We start from the raw sequence: 20,067 nt of genomic DNA, 5'->3' as shown, positions 1-20,067 counted from the left end.
TTGTTTCTGCGCATGATTTGTATAAAACATAATTTTGGGATGAAGAAAGGAAGGAGTACTAGAAAAACAGATTGAAGCCGAGCTGGGAAAGCCCCAGGCCGGCCGGCCTACACCCCTTGAGCCGGCCAGCCTAGGCCCCTCTGGCCTCAGCTCGGGCTCCAAAAATTCAGGGAGCCACTTCGGAGATTTGCCTATCTATGTTTTATAAAAAGTGTCCTATGAAAAGGTTCAGAAAAGAGAAAGAAAATTTGGGAGAAAGAAAGAAAAAAAAAATGTATGAGAAGAAAAGAATAAATGAAGGGATTCTATGGTTAGAGAAGTGCAAAGAGATATCACCTTTTTGTTTGAGAACAATATCCTCAATTCCAACCATGTGCAATCCGACAACGAGGACGATGCTTGTGCCTTGAAGTCAATCTTTTTGTATGCTTTTGCACATGTCCACCATTCTAAATCTTCTTACCTTTGAACCCTTTACATTATGGAGAAACTCTCATGATCATTGGCTCGGAAGGTAAGCAATCATTAGAAGGTATTCTTAATTTGACATTATGCCATTAAAATTTAACTTTGAGGAAATATTGGTTCTCACACCACAATTTTAGTTGCACAAATGCTTAATTTGCATACTGCTAACCCCTGCCAGAATTTTTGAACACCAAAACACACAAGCACATCATTCCCTAATCAAAAACAAGACAGATACAAAGCACAAATGGATCATTAATATAACACTATTGAGAACACAAACCACTACCCTCTCTGCCTCTCTCCATCTTACGCCAATGACAACCCTAACTTCCCTCTCTTGGGCACTTGGCACTAGGATATTTTGTCAAACACCTAGGCAGCACACCTGCTACTTAGCATGATTCAAGGACAACCACACTGAGAAACTCACAAGTAGGAAGGCCTCAGAGAGATGGCTTGTTAACTTTCCCCAACAGACAGCTCAAAACTTCTATGCACGAGCCACTGGGACATCAAGAACCCGTTGGACAGGAAAACCTAATCTCTTAGCAAGCGCATACACACAGACAAGGGAGAGCTGAACATAAGCAAACATCGATTTCGGATCTCCATACAAAGAACACAAGTACGCTCACACATCACACACAACACATCACGAGCACGCTCGCCATGCAAACTAATTCTGCAAGTGATTTGGAGCCCAAAAACAGATCAAAACCCTAAGAAATCAGACACAGAATAAGAGCAAGGGAAGGAAAATCTCATGGACTTACCAGTCTTCACATCCCCCGATGAAGCCCCCCACGAGAATGCCCTCCCTCGTCGCAGATTTGTCCGCCCCAATGAGACGGCCCGCCCTCGTTGCCGATCTCTCCAACCCGACGAGAAGGCCCACCGTTGTCGCCGATCTCTCCGCCTCGTATTCAACCAACAATGAAAAGCAGAGCAAACAAAAAAGGAGATGAGAACTGAAGCGGACGAGTTGGAGTACAACTGAACATCTGTAAACCGAACGGGTTTCACTCCAACACAGTGGCAGACCCGATAACGAATCCAAACTGGCTAACAGAAGTAATTACGGACCTGTTAACAAAGATGACCAGTCAAAACAACAGAACAGGAGATATCTCAATTGCACACAAGACAATCTCATCCATCAATGGCATATCCAACAATTAACAATGGTGACTTACACAAAAACAAGAGCTATGTCACCTTAAAAGGAGCAAATCTGATAATTGCTCTGCACAACACAATTACTTTCTAGGGCAAAAAAGCTGGAAAAGCATGTCAAAATTTTAAGCTTAGGGCCTGTTTTGGATGTACTAAAGTTAAGTGCTAACCTCAACACCTATTAGCACTTATAACATTACTGAAATTTTTAAATCTTGGCTAAAGACTAAAGTTTAGCCTACCCCATTTGTACTTAGTGCTAAATTTTTAGTACTTTGGGGCATTACCATTTGGATCCAAACACCCCATAATTGAACGGATGGAATAATCCAACCGTCATCGCAAGATCATTTTATTATTAGAAACCAATTAAAAAAATACAATCGCTCGTGCCCATGCGCGGGGCACCTAGCGGGCGAGTGCTCGCTGGGATGAAGTAGCAACGAACGAGCGTTGCAATCTACTAGCGGCGCACGAGCACAGCAACTAACTACCGCATGTATTAGTTAATACCATACATATAACGGATATACAACTTGTCTAGAGCTGGTACATATTAATTAGGTAGTTTCTATTTTTCTATCCATAAATTTCGGTCTCCCATGTCTAGTTTTTTTTGTTGCACTTTTTAGTTCCCATTCGGGATACCAGGCGGGGATTACTTTAGCAACTATATAGATATAGAAGTGTTTAATATTTCTCCCTTATATCATAGTAATTATTCAAGAAAAGAAAATTGATATATGAATATATGGAAATTTTGTGAAAAAATCAAACTAAATATTTAATCTTCTACATTCCAAATTTTCAAAGTCACTTTTGTCAGAAACTTTACATTCCAAACTTAGTAACTTTGCACTTTGAATTTAGAAACTTTCGTGTCACTAGTCAAAAACTTTTTACAAAAATTGACACAAAACTCTACACTCCAAATTTAATAAACTCTACTAACATGTTTCAAACATTATACTACCAAAAAACTCCGTGTTCCATGCCTTGACTCCAAATTTATAAACTTTCTACTAGCACATTATAAACTTTGTACATCTAGATCAAAAACTTTGCTGCTCCAAACTTTGCACTCTCATGTCTAGAAATTTTGTACTAGCACTTTACAAACTTTAGAATCCTATATACAAAACTTTATAAAGAACATATTAGAAACTTTTAACTATTTTTTCTTAAAATGAATTGAAAACTTCATATAAATACTGTGTACATTTCAAACTTTCAAGTAAACATTCTAAACTCTTTAAGACTGAATATGAAAGAGTTCAAACTATATATTCAAAACATTTAAATGTCTAGGTTTTAACATCACATCAAAAAAGTTTGTCTTCAGAGTTTTGTAATTTTGCACTTTGAATTCAGGAACTTTGAAGACAGTAGTTACAATTTTTTTAAAAAACTAACTCCAAATATTGCAAATTAAATTAAAGTGTATATGATAACATATTTCAAATATTTCAAGGTTAAAAAACTTTGTAATTCTAAACTCTCATATTATAAACTTTGTACAACCAGTTTTAAAACTTTATAGTTCCAAACTTTGCTGTCATAGTTTTAGGAACTTTATATTAGTACATTTTAAATCCTTTTCTCCATAGGTCCAAAAGTTTATAAGAACATGTTAATAAATTTTAACTAAAGTTTATCTGAGGGTGAATCGAAACTTTATATATATTGATTATATACCTATCTACATCTCTAAATTTAAAATCATAAATATATAAACTACAAACCCACAATTTCAAACTTGGAAAACATATATTCAAAGCATTTTGACTACATACATAAAAGAATACAAAGAAAGAAAGCTTGTGGTATTAGAAATTTGAAATGTAGGTGCATGTAAATACAGGCACGCAAAAGCTCATGGAGACATCCCAGCATTTTTAAAAAGATTTAAAATGGGAAACGAAAAAAACAGAAGACTCATAAATAAAAAGACATGAGAGGTCCAAGTGGTTCCAACTAGAATAGAGTCCCCATTCGCTACTATTGCTGCTGGCGAACACGCGCCCAATAAGAATTTGGGCCCACGCGAATGAGTCGATTCAACCAAACAACTGAGGTCGCTAGCTGATTGCGCGCGCAGACTCTCACCGTCACTCCATCTCCGCGAGCGCATAAAGCGCCATCCCTACGCCGGATCTCGGTGCGCGGCTCCACACCCACCCCTGGACGCAAAAGATGAACGGGCCGCCGGGCGCCCGGGCCTCGCCACGATCGCGTGGCCGCCGCCTCGTCCCGGCTGGCTGGACAGCGACCCGTGCTCCGAAAGCAACCCCCCCCCACCCCCCCCCCCCCCCCGAAAAGTCCGGCCGGCCGGGCTGCGTCGCGTCCCGGAACGGAGAACACGCGCACATCACGGATGGACGGCGGCGCGCAAGCGAAGACCGCCGCTCCGGTGGGGATTCATCGGCTGCTCACCGCACCAGCAAGCAACGCTTTGATGGCCTGTTTGGAGGGCGTGCCATGGGCTTCAATTCGTCCGGCGATGCAATCGGACCAATTCAGAAGACGGATTCTTCGTATCGGTACAGTATGCCTGTATCAAAATCTGTTTGGCATGGTTTATCTTGGCTTCAGTTTCACCTATTTAACGTAAATTGAGACATTGTAGGGTGTAGTTTTTTTTATAAGCACGCGCTAAAATAAACTAGAAACTGGATGGAGTCAGTTTTTTTTTAACTTCGCCGGCTTTGATTTTTTACCTTTAAAGTTGTTTTGGGTGAAGCTGTGCCAAACAGCCCTGACTCTTTCTTATGGGTCAATCTGAATGAGGCACAGATTCAATTGGCAGTTCAGATAAAAATTCCTGCAGTTGATGACTGATGAGAGACGGATCAGTTTCAGTAAATGAGGCAGGCCGGCAGGCAGGCAACGCTGATGGGTGATGAAGGCAGCCACAAGCTTGGTCGAATGGAACAGGAGACGTGTGTAGGCACGCAGCAGGCGGTAGGAGTGACAGGGCACATGGACTGGAAAGGGAGATGGCCATGGATGTGTCAGTCGCCTCCTCCTTTCTGCCTGCGTGGTGGACCATGGACGCATGGGATTGGGATTGGGATTGGGATTGGGATTGGTCATTGGTCACTCATCCGGAGGCATCGGCGTCGGAGGAAGTTGCACTTGAACGAGCAGCCGGCCGGGCCCGCGTCATATGCATTTCGTCCGGGAAATGGTTGGGTCGTTGCGGATTGGCACCACCCGGCTGTTGTCGATAGAAGCCAAACACTGACACGATGTCTTTCTTTTTAGCAAAGTATATCTTTGACCATTGAACTAATTATCAAATTATTGTTTTGGTTTGATTTTGGGAATCAAACCGTAAAATTAGAAATATTTGGCCATCCATCGCTTAATACTGTTCAAATTTGACCACCTGGTAATTTAGGTGAATGGTTTTGCTGATGTGGACACCGCGTGGTGGTGGGACCCACATATCAGTGCCCTCTCTCTTCCCTCCCTCCCACCCCTCTCTTCCCCTCTTCAGGTTGTCTGCCACAACGCTGATGGCCCGCCTACAACTTTGCCATCGCTACTCCGACCTTCGGCCATCACCGCCTACACGACCCCATCATCCACCGTCATTTGCCCACGGTCATCGCGCACAGCTGCCCCTCCCCTCGGCGCACGGCTCCTCTGCGGCCATTCTGGAGGAGACCCAGGCGGGCATATTGGGTCCGTGCGGCCACTCCAGTGCCAGGCGTGTTGGGCGGTAGGAGGGGGCTCGGGGAGGCGGCAGGTCCCATGACTAGACCTGGGCATGGGTCACCCGACCCGAACAACCCGACCCAACCCGCCCGAAAAAAACCCGACCCGACCCGACCCGAGCTACGTGGCGGGTGGGCGCGGGCCGTATTTTTTGACCCGCAACAATCAACGGGCCGGGCATGGGCCGTGATTTTTGACCCAAAACCCGACCCAACCCGAAAAACCCGACCCAAAAGCCAAAAAACCCGACCCAACCCGAAAAAAACCCAACCCGACACGCCCGCACAGGGTGCACGGGCCAACCCGACCCGACCCGGTGATAGGTATGGGTCGGGCGCGGGCCGTCCTATGCGACCCGTGACCCGACCTTGACCCGACCCGAACCCGACCCGACCCGACGTTTGCCCAGGTCTACCCATGACCACTCTGACAAGCGGCAGGGCTATAGTGGCCCCTCCTCCAGTGCAGAGCGTCGCGGCCGACGGAAGGCAAGGGCGGCAAGGCCCCATGGCCGCTCCATCGGCTGGCCCAGTTGGCGACTAGAGATGCCCGGGTGAGCGGCGGAGGCGGGGGCAACGACAGCAAGGCCCCATGGCCACTTTGGCGGCGGGCGTGGCAGGAGATGTCCGATGGAGGGATGTAGGCGGGGGTTGCGACAGCGAGGCCCAAGTGCCCAACAGCCACTCCAGCGTCGTGTCCGATGAGGGGCGGCTGGATGGAGAGAGAGGAGGGATAGGGAGAGAAGAGAGAGGGTTCTAACAGGTGGGTCTCACCGCCATATGTTATTCATGTCAGCGAAACCATTTATAGACAGTTGTGAGAAATGAATGGTTAAAAATTTCTGACTTTGCAGTTCCATGACTAAAACCAAACTATGGCGATAATTTGATGGCCAAAAATAAACTTTACTCTTTTTTTCTCTAGCTAAGTTTCAATGCTAGCTCTCCGGCCCGTGGCAAACACATCAGTTTTTCCTTCTTTTCTTGGAACCCATTCTTTTCTAGGAACCCGTATAACTGTTCAATTTTATCACAAGGGTAAGAGGTAGGACATCGGCATGGTCTATAATTCAAAACATTGATTTTGTCAATCACTACGGGAGACGCCTTGTTTGCTGTGTGCCCACAGCACACGGAAAAACCCGAGAAACCCACGGCAAAGGCTTTGCTGTGTGCCGCACACGGCAAAGGGCACACAGCAAACAGCCGTCGGCAAAGCCAGCCTTTACCGTGTGCAATATTTCGAGCACACGGCAAAACATTTGCCGTGTGCCAAACCTGACCCACGGCAAACTTTTGGGCACGACCGCTAGGATGACGTAGCAAGATCCTTTGCCGTGTGCTTCCCCGGCCTGGCACATGGCAAAGGCTGCCTCTTTGCCGTGTGCCCACAGCAATGCACATGGCAAAGGCTGAATCTTTGCCGTGTGCAGTGACCTTGGCACACGGCAAAGAATGGTAACTTTGCCGTGTGCCATGGTCACTGCACACGGCAAAGGGCCCAGATTCTACATATTTTTTTAGTAGATTATGTATATGGTACCTCAAATAATACAAGCATTTCATATATATCACAATTATCATCGCATGTAATTACAAATAAGTATCGCAGGTATTTTATATTATCCAAAAATACACAGATGCAAATAAACTCTAGTATCGTTCATCGACAACCACAAGTAGTACGTACAAGTCTATACAAGTTCATATCCCTACTAATCAAGTCCATACAACTCACGGGGCCGACGGCGGTGGTGGGTGCTGCGGCCACATCGGCGGGGGCGGCCATGTAGGTGTCTGCGACTAACCTTGCTGCGGTGGTGACGGCTGATGCTACTGCTGCTACTGAATCCAAGCCACCCATTCAGGCGGTGGCCACACAAACTGCTGAGGCTGCTGCACCGGAGGCGAGAAGTCAGGATTTACTGGTCCATCATTGGATGTCGCCGACTGATTCTGCACATAAGCGAATATATATATTGCATGTGTTACATAAGAATTGAGTTATCGGCATTCAAACTTAGACATAAGAATTGAGTTACATAAGAATGAAACTACAAGCATTAGTCTAAGTTATAAGTCATTGTACATGTATCATAAAGCATTATTTCTAAATCATTCTAGATTAATGCTAAATCACTAAGACGAATGAAACTCGATAGGAATCAAAGCCACTTACGGTAGGAGGAGTTTCTCCCTGACGAGCATATGGGACCGGAGGGAATTATGGAGGCGAAACACCCATCACCGAGCCTAGGCTTTGCATAAATGTCAGAGCTTGATCCAATTTTTGCTGCATGTCGTCCCGCTCGGCCCGCCACCTCTCCTCTGCCGCCTCCTGCTGTGCTTGAAAGGCTACTTCCTTCTGGGCCTAAAGGATTTGATCCCAGGGTTAGAATTCAAAGCAAACATATGTAAAAATGGAGGAACGACGGATGAAAAAGAAATAACCTTGACAGCCTCAATCTGAGCCTGTGTAGTGTCTGGCTGTGGGCGTATGGCCGGGCTTGAGCTTGTACTCCTGGCTCGAATCTGCGAGAGAGTGGGAGTAGTTGCCGTGTCGACTAAGCTGTCGCCAAACCAGTACCGTCCATGCTTCTTGCCTCCTCCCGTCCTCATGACGACTTCTCCATCAATGGGCTCATTGATCGCATCAAACTCCGGCCCATGAACTTCTTGTGCCATCGAGGTGTACCCACTGAGGCGGCTGTGGACGCTTGCATTGCTGTACGCTTCGGGCAGATCCTGCGGGTTGAAGGTGACATCGGACGTCGCCTTCCCCTTGTGGGCCAAACAGTATGCCTGGACTTGGGTGCAAGGCACACCACCATGTGCCGCCGACTGCGAAAAAAGGAAAATGATTAGAAATTATGTAGGATTGAGCGTTAGAATAAAGAAATTAATTGACATACATATCTAGCCGCGTACACCTTGAGGTTACGGTTGCCCTGATGGTGCGATGCACCTGGCATCAGCAAACGCCACTGTCGGGCAGTCTCGTGCATCTCCAACCATTCTTGCGAACACCACCAGTCCACTATCATTACCCAGCACGGATAATCATTGGCAATCCACCACGGAGGCACCTGCACATCATCAATATCTAATACGTTTAAGAAGAACAAATGGAGCATAGTTAATAACTCCTAAAAATTGAGTATTTACCCGCAAGTATTGTTCCCGGGTGAGTCTGATGTCTCTCGCAGGTCCTTTGTAGATCCTCACTTTTTCGATCCTGGCCTTGTAGTCGATGACGGCCTGGATGCGTGCCTCGTAAAGCATATCCACCACCAGCTTGTAACATGCTTTGCTAGCCACCTGCATTGTCCTGGGCATCATTCCCTCCTCGCATCTGTAGAAATCCTGCACAAAAATGTGAACAAAATCATTATTTCAAAACCCGGTGCAATGAATATGATGTATTCGTAAATGTGGTGCCATGAAGACTTACCCATAGTTCGCTCAACACCCGGTGCACATTATTGTCGAATGCCCTGCCTTCCTCATCTGGTCCATCCGGTGCGGCGATGTAGTGCTCCCACTAAGACACTGGCTGACGTACCCCAGCAAAATCCATGGCGCCTGGATAGTGTCGCTTGCCATTGGCCATGCGATTGTGAGCAACACCTGGAACAACTATCGCAAAGTTCCTGCGCAAGTTATTGATAGATAATATTAGTGTCAATTGTGATTTTGAATATATCAAAAGGAAACGTATTGAAATCTAGTAAACTTACTTACCTGTTCCCGTCAGGTTGGAGGACTGGTCGGTGCTCTAGAGGTATCGGACGATCCGGGAGCCTCAAGGGGCCTCACTGCCAGACGGCACGTACTCTCAAGTCCTCCTCCTCCTCATCCGCCCCATCCTCCTGCTCCTACTCCTACTCCTGCTCCTCAGCACCGGCCTCCTCCTCCTCCCCCTCCGCCTCCTCCTCCTTCTCCTCCACAAGAGGAGCCCCTCTCCTGCTCCTCCCAGCCCTCCTGCCTACAGACGTGCCAGAGCCCTCAGCGGCGTCGCGCGTCGACGAACCCGCTCCACTCCTCCGACTTCTCCTGCCTGTCCATCGAGTCCTCTGGGAGGACTCAACTGCCTCAGTAGATCTGCTGCCCAACAAGTCTGTGAGTGACCTCATCAGACCTCTGCCGCGCCCCGCCATCGCCGAACAATCTCCTGAAATTAAAATGAGTAAATCAATCAGTAGATGCCATTAAAAATAGTACAATTAGTATATAAAGTAAGTACAATTACTAAAATGAACAAAAATAGTACAAAAAATTAATTAGTACAGTTCTTATATGTATTAAAAATAGTCATCATGATCCGGATTAGCCGGATTATATGTCTCATCATTGCTATCACATGTGTCGATATAATCACCATCGGTCTCCATAGGAGGAATGCTGTCATCATCACTGTCATTGTTTAAGCGTAATCGCTCTAGTAATTCTAAGTCTTTGACATTGTGAACCTCATCCCCTGCATCGTCGTTATCAATTCTTTCATTGTCCAGTTCCATTCCCATCGCTTCGGTTAAGTCTATTTGAAAAGTCTCATCTAGCCCATCTTCTTGAAAGAACTAACCGGCATATGTGTTTGGGTCTATGTTGTAATCTTCATTGTTCGGGATAGGTAATTTAACGTGTGGCGATACCTTGTACACAACATCCCAACCCTTGAGACGATTGTCAGTTTGGCACGGGTATGAGAGATAATAAACTTGCATGGCTTGTTGAGCCACAATATAGACATCGTCTCCTGGATACACGGACGCTTGTTGAACTTCAACTAGCCCAAGATTCGGAGTTCGTCTCACAGCATGAGGATCAAACCAATGGCATTTGAATATGACAGGTTTCAGAGGTTTCGACCCACGAAACGTGAGTTCGTATATTTCTTCGATTCTTCCATTGTACTCGAGCCCATCGTCTCCTGGCATAAACACTCCGAAATTTGTGGTCCTTCTATTCGGCCGACTCTGCTCGTGACTTGTTGTGTGGAAGCGATATCCATTCACATCATAAGCTCCAAATGACTTGACCCTATAGGCACAACCATTGGCAACCTGACGCAACTCGGCATTCACTGAGGCATCAGTTTGGGACTGCAAGTTCAAGCAGGCCAAATTATGTACACGTAGGAGCAACTTGTAAATTCATACTACGAAAGAGCCACGACGTAGACATTACCTTTTGTTTGAACCAAGAAATAAAATCAGGCCTTCCATTTCCCACACCCTGTCTAAGAAAGGTCTCAGCTTCCTAAAGGGTAGGTGTTCTTGATCGATGCTAGAATTGCACATGAAATTCTCTGTTCGAAAGAGAAACGAACGGGTTGAATGCCAAAAAAGGAGTACTCGAGAACTAAATAAATGCAGAGAACTTACTGTATGTACGGCTGCACTTCGGATAGGTTGGTCAACACATATAGCATGATACTACGCCACTCTTCAAAATTCAAGGTCTTGATGCTCGCAACACTTGCACTTCCGAGTTGCCCTTTGAAAAGGCTGAGGTTCGAGTCAGCTTCCCCAGCATTGTAACGTGAGGGTGGATTATGCACGCTAGGAAGATTCTCAGTATAATATTTCGATGTGAAATTTGACACCTCCTCTAGAATGTATGCCTCTGCGATAGAAGCTTCAATTTTGTATTTATTTTTACATTTAGTTTGAAGGACTTTTTGACATCTCTCAATTGAGTAGCACCAACGACCTCGCACTGGCACCCCCCCCCCCCATTTGTGCCTCGTATGGTAGGTGCAAAATCATATGCTGCATCGGGTTGAAGAAGCCTGGTAGAAATATCTTCTCCAACTTACAGAGCAACACAGGCGCCATTCTTTCCATTTCTTCAATAACGGTCAGAGATAACTCCTTAGCACAAAGCTGGCGGAAGAAAAAGTTCAACTCTGCCAGCACTTGCCAGATTTGATCAGGGAGGTATCCTCGAACCATCACCGAAAGAAGCCTCTCTAACCATATGTGGTAGTCATGACTCTTAAGCCCGTTGATTCGCATAGTAGACAAGTTGACTCCCATCCTCAGATTCGCTGCATACCCATCAGGAAACATTACGGTTTGAAACCATTCTAGCACTTCCCTCCTCTGGGGCCTCGTCAGGACAAAATTGGCCTTAGGCTTTTTCCATGCCTTGCCTGACCCAGGAGGCCTCATGTCTAGCTTCTGTCTATCACATAATGTAACTTGATCTACTATGGCCTTAACATTGTCCTTTGTCTTCTCTGCAATGTCCATGATAGTTCCAAATAGTGCCTCAGCGACATTCTTTTCAGAGTGCATTATATCAATGTTATGTGGAAGGAGGAGATCGTGCATGTAGGGAAACCTCCACAATCTCGACTTCTGCGCCCAGGCATGTTGCTCACCATATCCCTCAAAACCACCTTCTGCATTGGCCACAAGACTATCTAACTGAGCACGAACACTAGCACCTGTCATAATATGAGGGGGAGGGTCCAGAACTTCGACACCTTTCGTGAAGTTCTTTTTATCGCATCTGAATGGATGGTCAAGAGGGAGGAATTGTCGATGTTTGTCGAACGAAGAATATTTTCCACCCTTCCGCAACCATATGAACATCAGAGCTGCCTTGCATACTGGGTAAGGGAACTTTCCGTGAACACATCAGCCGCAGAATATCCCATACACTGGCAAATCATGAAGGGAATAATGGTACCAAACATACATTCTAAAGTTTGTCTTTGTAGCTCGATCGTATGTCCAAACCCCTTCCTCCCAAGCACGGAGCAAATCATCAATCAGGGGCTCCATGTAGACACTCATATTATTTTCTGGATGTCCAGAAATTATTAGCGACAAGAATATGTTCTGCCATTGGAAGCCCACGCCTGGAGGGAGATTTAGGGGAATAACGAACACATGACAACAAGTGTAAGGTGCAGCCGACATTCCATATGGATTGAAACCATCAGTTGCTAGGGCAACACGCACATTACGAGCTTCATCTGCTTTGACTTGATGAATCCCGTCAAAGTAGGTCCATGATTCAGCATTGGATGGATGTACAAACTTATCAGGATTGTATCGAGTTCCCATTTTGTGCCATGTCATCTGTTTTGCGGACTCCTCGGTCATGAATAGTCGTTGGATCCTCGGTATGGGCGGAAGGTATCATAGGACTTTCACAGGGACCGCGAGCTGTCTCTTCTGACCATCACTAGTCTCTACCTCTATGAACCTAGAGGATTCACACTTTGGACAGTACTTTGCTTCCGCATGCTCTTTCCTAAATAAGGTGCATCCCTTGTGACATGCATGTATCTGCTCATACGGTATCTTCAATGCCCGAAGGAGTTTCTGTGCCTCATACATGCTTTTTGGAAGAATGTGATCTTACGGAAGCAGAGTGCCAATAACTGTCAACATAACATCAAAAGCATCTCAACTCAGGGTAAACTGGGACTTCACGGCCATCAGGCGGGCAATGGCATCCACTTGTGAAACCTTGGTATGCCCATAAAGGGATTCTTGTGCTGCAGCCAACATGTCATAGTACGCCTTCGCGGTTAGCTCTGACTCCTCCTCCCTACGTTCTCCCTCGAAGTGTGCTTCATGAAAGTCATCTAACATATCTCTTACCCCGGCATCAGCATCATGATCTTCAATGCATTGCCTAATGACCTCGTTTCTCATACGATTGGCTTCACCATGGTAGGTCCACCGGGTATAGTCTCTCGTAAATCCATAATTGCAAAGATGTTGTGTCATGTCTTCCCGTGTCTGTCGACGCATGTTTCCACATTTGGTGCAGGGACACCAAGTGCATGAGCCTCCTTTAACCTTTGAAAATGCTTGATCCAAGAAAGCCTCGGTCTTCTGAATCCATTCCAAGGTCAAGTCCCCCCCTTGTTTCCAACCAGAGTACATCCACGCACAGTCGTCCATACTCTATCATATCAACGAGTAATATAATATAAAAGATAATTTTTGCATCTACACGATGTCCAAACTTTCTACTAGGTTAAGATAGGTCCTAATCCCACCCGAAAATACGTAGCTGGAGTCGATTTCCATGATCTACTCCGATCCGGGACAGAATTTCGGCAGCATTTCCCCGCTGTTCTATAAATACATGTCCCGGAAGGGAGATTGTGTATCCGGAGAACAACGGGAAATGATGTCGATACTCTGTCTCGAATGGGAGTAGACCATGGAAACTAACCCCATCTACGCATCATCGGGCTGTCCAAAAACGTGGACAATTCGAAATAGATACGGTCGTACATATGCAAAGTTCTGCATATTTCTATCCGTATCTATTTCGAACGAGATACGCCTAACTAGGTTACGTGATATACGAACATGCGGTACGAAAAGCAGTCTTGTATGCCTCACCTTGCTATACGTCCTGCAAACTGAGGTGGGTGGCACAAGTGGTCCGGTGCCGAAATCCTGCAAAAAAATAACATGTGTGAAATTATAATCAATGATTTGTTACTATTGGTCATCTCAACGAAAAAGTATTGAACTAGTGTTTTGCCTCAGATATGTTTTGTTTCATTTGATCTTGAACTTGCAGCATAAGAAATCATGTCAAAAATAGAGGTTCATGATATACATGGAACCATGTGACACACCCAGCCCAACCATCATATCAACACAAACGAGGGTTGCTTTGGGCATGGATGTGTCACATGGTTTGATGACAATCATGAGAAGCATAACTACACGACACTATTACTGCAGCCACAAGCTCAAGATCATCATATATTACCTAGAACAAATCTAGGTAACAAAATATATCATCATGGGCAACAGGATCATATAATCTACTACGACCAATAGGAGCGAAACCCTCTTTCATATGCTCACCTAGGGCTCGACGGCGACCGAGGCGGGGACGCGTGTGTCGGTGCAGGTGGCAAGCTCGACAAGATGGTGTATACGTACTGCGATGTTTAACCCTACAAAAATTATAATTTCATGTGAGGTCATCTTATTTATTACACTAGTGCATAACTATTTCCACAACTACCACTAGTGTGGCATCTAAGGTCAAATTCACTACATTTTTCCTTTAAGTTCATGCAAATAGAAAAAATACAGCTATAATATCTATATACATTTGCATCAATTGCAATGAAATGTCAAAGAAATGGCCAAAAAATTCACCAGCTTTGAGGTGGATGGAGGTCGGCCGGGGCTGTCATGGTGGAGGGCGGCCGAGGACCGGCCTGCGGCGGCGCCGAGGGCCGTCGGCGAGCCTCGGGCGGAGGAGACCTCGAGCAGCGGCCTCAGCGCGGAGGCGGCCTCGGGCAGCGGCGGAGCCGGGGTCAGGGTGGCGGCCAGCGTCCCCTCGGGCGGCGCGGCGGCCTGGGCCGCTGGCGGTGGGGTAGCACGGCGCGGCGAGCCGAGGCGGTGGCGGTGGGGCGGGGTGGCGGGGCGGTGATGCGGTGGGGCGAGCCGGAGCGCCCGCGGTGGGGCGGGGTGGCGCGGCGGGGACGTGCGGCGACGGCGCGGCCAGCCAAAGTTGTTGCGCGGTGGGGCGGGGTGGCTTGGCGCGGCTGTCGGCGCTATCGGGGCGGCCTGTCGTGATGAGCGTGTGGCAGGGCAGGCGCTGTCGGGGCGAGCTCATTGCGGATAAGGGTGGGACGCCCTTTTTGCCGTGTGCTAGATCGGGGGCACACGGCAAACCTTCCCTTTTTGCCGTGTGCCGCCGATCTGGCACACGGCAACCTTGCCACGTCGGCCAAGGCGCTGTGTTGGCCGCTTTGCCGTGTGCCTGCGTAGTGGCACACGGCAAAGGAAAGATTTGCCGTGTGCCCATGTTTGCGCACACGGCAAAAGTTTTAGCACACGGCAAACTAGGGGTTTCCCGTAGTGAATCGTATGGATGACAATAATTTTCATGAACTTAAAAACATAGATCAATCTTAGTTGGCAGTACAAGCTATCTAGTTGTTCTTTAAATACAATTGATGACAAGAGTTGGAAAAGTTTGACACAGAACGAATTTTGGTCAAAGACGTATACACCGATGAGTACACCGCACGCAAGTAAACGCACAGAATAGAAGACTCGAGTAAAAATACTTTCTTTGCTTCAAAATACTTTCTTTGTTTCAGGCCGGGTATGGATTACAGGAAAATAACGAACATTGGAACAGGATCCCTGAATTTTTTGTTTTTCTTTTGAAAAAATAAATCACAGGGGCCCTGAATTGTCGCGAGAGAATGCACGCACGGATCGGAGCACCCAATTTTGGACTCTCTAACATGCGCAGGATCATCATCGTCACTTTGACGGAGCACGAAATCCTCACGCCATCACGTGCACGCCCCGTGCGCACGCATTGACCGCCCCGTACGTATCGGAATAGAATGGTAGGAGAAGGGGAAATAATTGAAAAATGCCTCCGGATCGGAGCGGCTGACATCGCCATGGAAGCGAGCGAACGGACGAACGAATTGGAGATTTGGAGTAGGATGGAGTTGGGACAGGAGCGTACGCTTCGCCACTGTGCTACTGACCGCGCGCGGCGGCGGCTGCGGCGACGTACGTACCGTCCAGTACGCACGAGTCTAAGCTACGACCGCCGGCGGCCGCGACGGGGACGCTTGCTCGGTTGTTGGCTTGGCCTCACCGTGGAGGACTAGTCAGAGCACGCATGTCTGCGTAGCGACTGATGAGACTGCTGTGACAGTAACCCCGGCCGGGGAAGTAAAGGCGTCGCCGTCGCGGTTGAAAAAGCGCAGCGGCTGCTGGGGGCCTGTGAGACCGTACCGTAAGTAGCATCGCGCACGTCGTCCCTCGTATCATCCAGCTTTCCCGGACAATTCTCTTGTGGCCTACGATTTTGCTCACACGCATGCTGTGGATGTAAAAGTTTGGCCTTCTCTTCTTAACCTCGGGACTGGAATCACGTCGTAGGAACTTCACTGGAGCCGAGGTTACAGTCACCGGCCTACTGCTGCAATGCAAAGCTTTCTTCCACGAAAGCAGGGGGCATATGGCCACAACTGACTTAATCTTTTGTGTTACAGTTACTAATGGACCTTTAGCAGGAACTACTACGTACTAACAGGAGAAGAATTGTCAAGGGAATTTAACACGTAATGCCCACAACTTCAAAACAAAAAAGTAAAGGAAAAGGAAAAGCAAAGCAGAACAGTTATAACAGTATCTTGCACACCAAATTCATTTGGGGATGGTATACTCACGGCTCCACAACTACCGGCTACAAAGCTAGAATAAGGGCCAGATTGAGGGCCTGGTTAAGAGTAGATTACAGCAGACAGAGGGCTTTAGATGCCATCTCATTCGTTCTCACCGCTATTTACAAAAGAAATTAAAAGAGAGCTGCTAGATGATAATATAAAAGCAGATGCATGCAAAAGGCAAAAGCGAAACAAGATTGACGACGACCCTAATTGGACAGCACGAGGAAACCAGATCTACTAGTCTACTGAGTATAGTCCACCCGATGGATCATCATCATCCCTCCAACCTTTCTTTGCAGGGCTGTAACAAGGCCACTCCCTTGTAAAAAAAAACCACAAGAAGCCTCCTCTCCGTGACGACTCCATCGACGGCCGGCCGATCGATCCATACAGGCAGCAAGCAAGCAAAGCAAGCGACGAGCGAGAGCAAGAACCTGATGAGGAGAGATCCGGGATCTCATCAGGTTACCAGGGTGGTCTCCTGGCACTCGAGGATGCTCTCGAGGCGCGGGCGCCAGGCTTCGCCGCCCGGGTGCTGCTTGGCGGCGTGCATGTGGTGGAGCACGTCCTGGAGGCGGCGGTCGCCGCTCTTGAGCTGCGCCATGAGCCACTCGAGCTCGGCGCGCGTGAGCACGACCTTCACCTTGAGCCCCTCCGCCGCCGCCGCCGGGGGAGCCTCCTCCCGGCCGTCGGCCTCCTCCGGGTACTCCGCCACGTAGTCGTCGTCTTCCTCCTCCTCCTCCCGCAGCAGCTGGCTTATCCTCCGCATCTCGGACAAGCTCTCTTCCTCCTCCGGCAGCAGCCCGCCGCGCCTCTGCTTGGAGGCCGCGTTGAGGCAGTTGCCCATGGCCGGCTTGGCTGGTCGTCGGCTCACGAGGAAGGAAGGAACGAGGGCAAGAGCAGACAAGATCGATCAGCCGCGCGGCCCGGCCGGCGCCTTTGGCGAGCTAGCAAGCAAGGTGACCAAGCAAGAGGTGGGAGCCCCGGCGGCGCGGGGCGCTTTATAACCCGGAGGCCGGAAACCGGCGTGGGTGGCGTCGCGCGCTGGTGTGCTGTAGCGGAGCCGACTAGGTAGCAGCCGGCGCCGTGCGGTGCAGCGCGTGGGGTCCGCGGCGAAAGCGGGAGTGCGCCGTGCACATGGAGGGGTCGGGGTCCGGTCGGGGGCTGGATGGTTGGGTGGGTGCGTGCGGGGCTGGGCGGCGGGCGGCACGGCACGCAGGGCGGCCGGGCACCGCACGCTTTTTTTTTCCCATCGTCGGCTCGGCTGGTCCCGGGCCTGGCCGGCAGGCTGGCCGGTCGGCCGTTTGGCAAAGGCGAGGCGGAGGCAGGTTGTTTGTTGCTGGTCCCGTTAGCATGTGGGGGTCACCCGTCACCCGTCACCGCGCCGACTGACAACATCTCCGGCTCCGGGCGTGCGAGCTTTTCTAAAAGGATCGTGTCGGGACCCCGCGCGCTCACCAGCGGCTTTGTTCGATCTCTAGTGCAGCGTTCCGTTCGCCCCCGATGGTTGGCACCGACCCAATGCAAGCCGCCCGCAACTAGAGCTGGGACTTGGGGGCCGGCCGGCCCGGTCCTCTCGTGCTTTGTGCCGTGTCGGGTTTAGATTTTTAGGTTTGATCGGCACATCGTGCCGTGCCGTGCTGACACGACAAATCTATTATCAAGTCCAAGCACGGCCCATGGCACGCCGGCATGTCTTCGTGCTGTGCCGGCCCAAGCACGATCCTCCGAATACTTGCAATTGGATTTATATGTATTTATACAGAAATATTACTATTGCAATTAGAAAAGCACATAAACTATCGATGGTATGAAAATTACATGCTTTTCTTGAATGAATAATATTTTTGCTCATGATTGTTATTAATTAGAAAGGAAGATTAACTGTCATAACAGAACAAGGTGCTACGTACTGGCCGATGGGCTGTTTTCGTGCCGTGCCGGTCCAAGCACGGCCCAAAACACGGGTCGTGGCATACAGCCCGTCGTGCTGAGATTCTAGGCACGGCACGACCCTCGTGTTCGTGTCGTGCCAGCACGGCCCAAAATATTTCGTGCCGTGCCGTGCTTTGGTTCATGCTAGAAAGTTCATGCTAGGCACTTTGACCATTAATTAAAGGTATTAAACAAAAGCAGTTTGCAAAAACAACTTCAGATTCCCTGCGCTAGGAACCCTGAAGAATCTAATAAAGTCTTTGATCGCGTGATTAGAGGATGGTTACTGTAGCATCACTGTAGCCGATTATCAATTAATTACCGTCATTAAATTCATCGCGAAAAGTTACACTAATCTCTAAAAAAATTTACAAATAGACTTTATTTTTTATTTAGTACTCCATGCATGCGAGATTTTTTTTTCGAAAAATGTGTGTGCTAGGATCTTAGCGTGATCCAAACAGGGCCGCCTACAGCGCTGCTATGCTATGCTACGCGGACAAGGAGAGCACAGAGCTGCGTGCATTATTATTCCCACTCGCGCCAGGCTCTACTAGCTATGAAGCCTGCGAATGAATGATCGCGCGAGTGGTGGCGGACGCAGGCTAGGCATGCATGCTTCCGCTGCACTCACGGGCCCGCGCAATGATCCGGCCGTCGCATGATCGTCGTGTGGCCGTGTGGGCCGGAGCCGGACTCACCTTTGGTCGATCTGCACCAAAACTGGAGCGGGCACATTGTCCTCTGTCCACTTCCCGTCTTGCGCCCGTTGTCCGCCTTGTATTGGGCGATAACTGGAGCGGGCCCATGTATAACTCAAATTAAGCAGGCCGGTCGATTATACTATCTCATTTCAGTTTTGATTTTTTTTCTGAAAGTAAATAAAAAAAAGCAGGAGCGATCGATCACTGATTGGCCTCGATCAAGCTATATGCTACCGGTGCGCGTACGTGCTGCGGCAGGTAAGAGCGGATTGGACGGGTCGATGGATCCAACTGCACGTGAACACTGACGACACGGCGCCCAGGTGGCCAGGTCCGTGCCTGCATCCCGATGGACACTCTTTGTCACGACCCGCAAGTGTGCGCGCACGGGCCGGAACACACAAACAAAAACGCTAGCTAGGCACTGTATGCAGGTAGCTAGTAGGCCAACCTGCGGGCACCAACTGTCGACTGCGAGACAGATTCCATGTCGGAGAAGACGCCAGGCGATATGCAGGTTTTGGTCGTCAGAGATGGAAGAAGAGCACTGACGACAGTGTGTGCAGGTACATCCAGCTGCTGTGCCTCTGCCATGGCAGTCTGTTGTTTTTAAAAAAAGAAATGCTTGGGCAAGTATTACATTAAGAAGAAAAAGAGGAGTTTCAGAAAGCAGCCGCTGACCTCAAACTCGAGGTCTCTGCTGTTCACTTTTGTTTTCTCACTCCCTGATTTCTTTTGTTTTCACTCCCTGATTTAGTTAGATGTACTAAGTATATATACGTAGCTCGGTAGATGATTGTATGATGAATCTTCATGCCAGAGCACGGCAGCAGACATGCCAAACACCAACTACTAACTAGTATTT

General features: G+C 48.3%; 2 protein-coding genes across 2 annotated transcripts; both read right to left on the bottom strand.

Annotated features, from left to right (window-relative positions):
- Positions 1–14,549: 14,549 nt before the first annotated feature.
- On the bottom strand, positions 14,550–14,978 carry LOC120702098 (mucin-7-like). The gene has a single exon (XM_039985865.1). The coding sequence runs from the start codon at positions 14,976–14,978 to the stop codon at positions 14,550–14,552; it is 429 nt and encodes a 142-aa protein (XP_039841799.1).
- Positions 14,979–16,513: 1,535 nt separating this feature from the next.
- LOC120704761 lies at positions 16,514–17,601 on the bottom strand. The gene has a single exon (XM_039989300.1). It carries the CDS (start codon positions 17,408–17,410, stop codon positions 17,024–17,026), a length of 387 nt encoding a protein of 128 aa, XP_039845234.1. The 5' UTR covers positions 17,411–17,601; the 3' UTR covers positions 16,514–17,023.
- Positions 17,602–20,067: the final 2,466 nt, after the last annotated feature.

This window comes from Panicum virgatum, chromosome 4K, assembly GCF_016808335.1.
Source record: "Panicum virgatum strain AP13 chromosome 4K, P.virgatum_v5, whole genome shotgun sequence".
In the NCBI taxonomy this organism is placed as follows: domain Eukaryota; kingdom Viridiplantae; phylum Streptophyta; class Magnoliopsida; order Poales; family Poaceae; genus Panicum; species Panicum virgatum.
The sequence above is the reverse complement of the archived record's forward strand: the minus strand, read 5'-3'. Positions and strand labels throughout refer to the sequence as shown.

Excerpts from the sequence above, each read along its gene's own strand:
- LOC120702098 (XM_039985865.1), bottom strand. The coding sequence starts at position 14,978 with ATGAGCTCGCCCCGACAGCGCCTGCCCTGCCACACGCTCATCACGACA.
- LOC120704761 (XM_039989300.1), bottom strand. The coding sequence starts at position 17,410 with ATGGGCAACTGCCTCAACGCGGCCTCCAAGCAGAGGCGCGGCGGGCTG.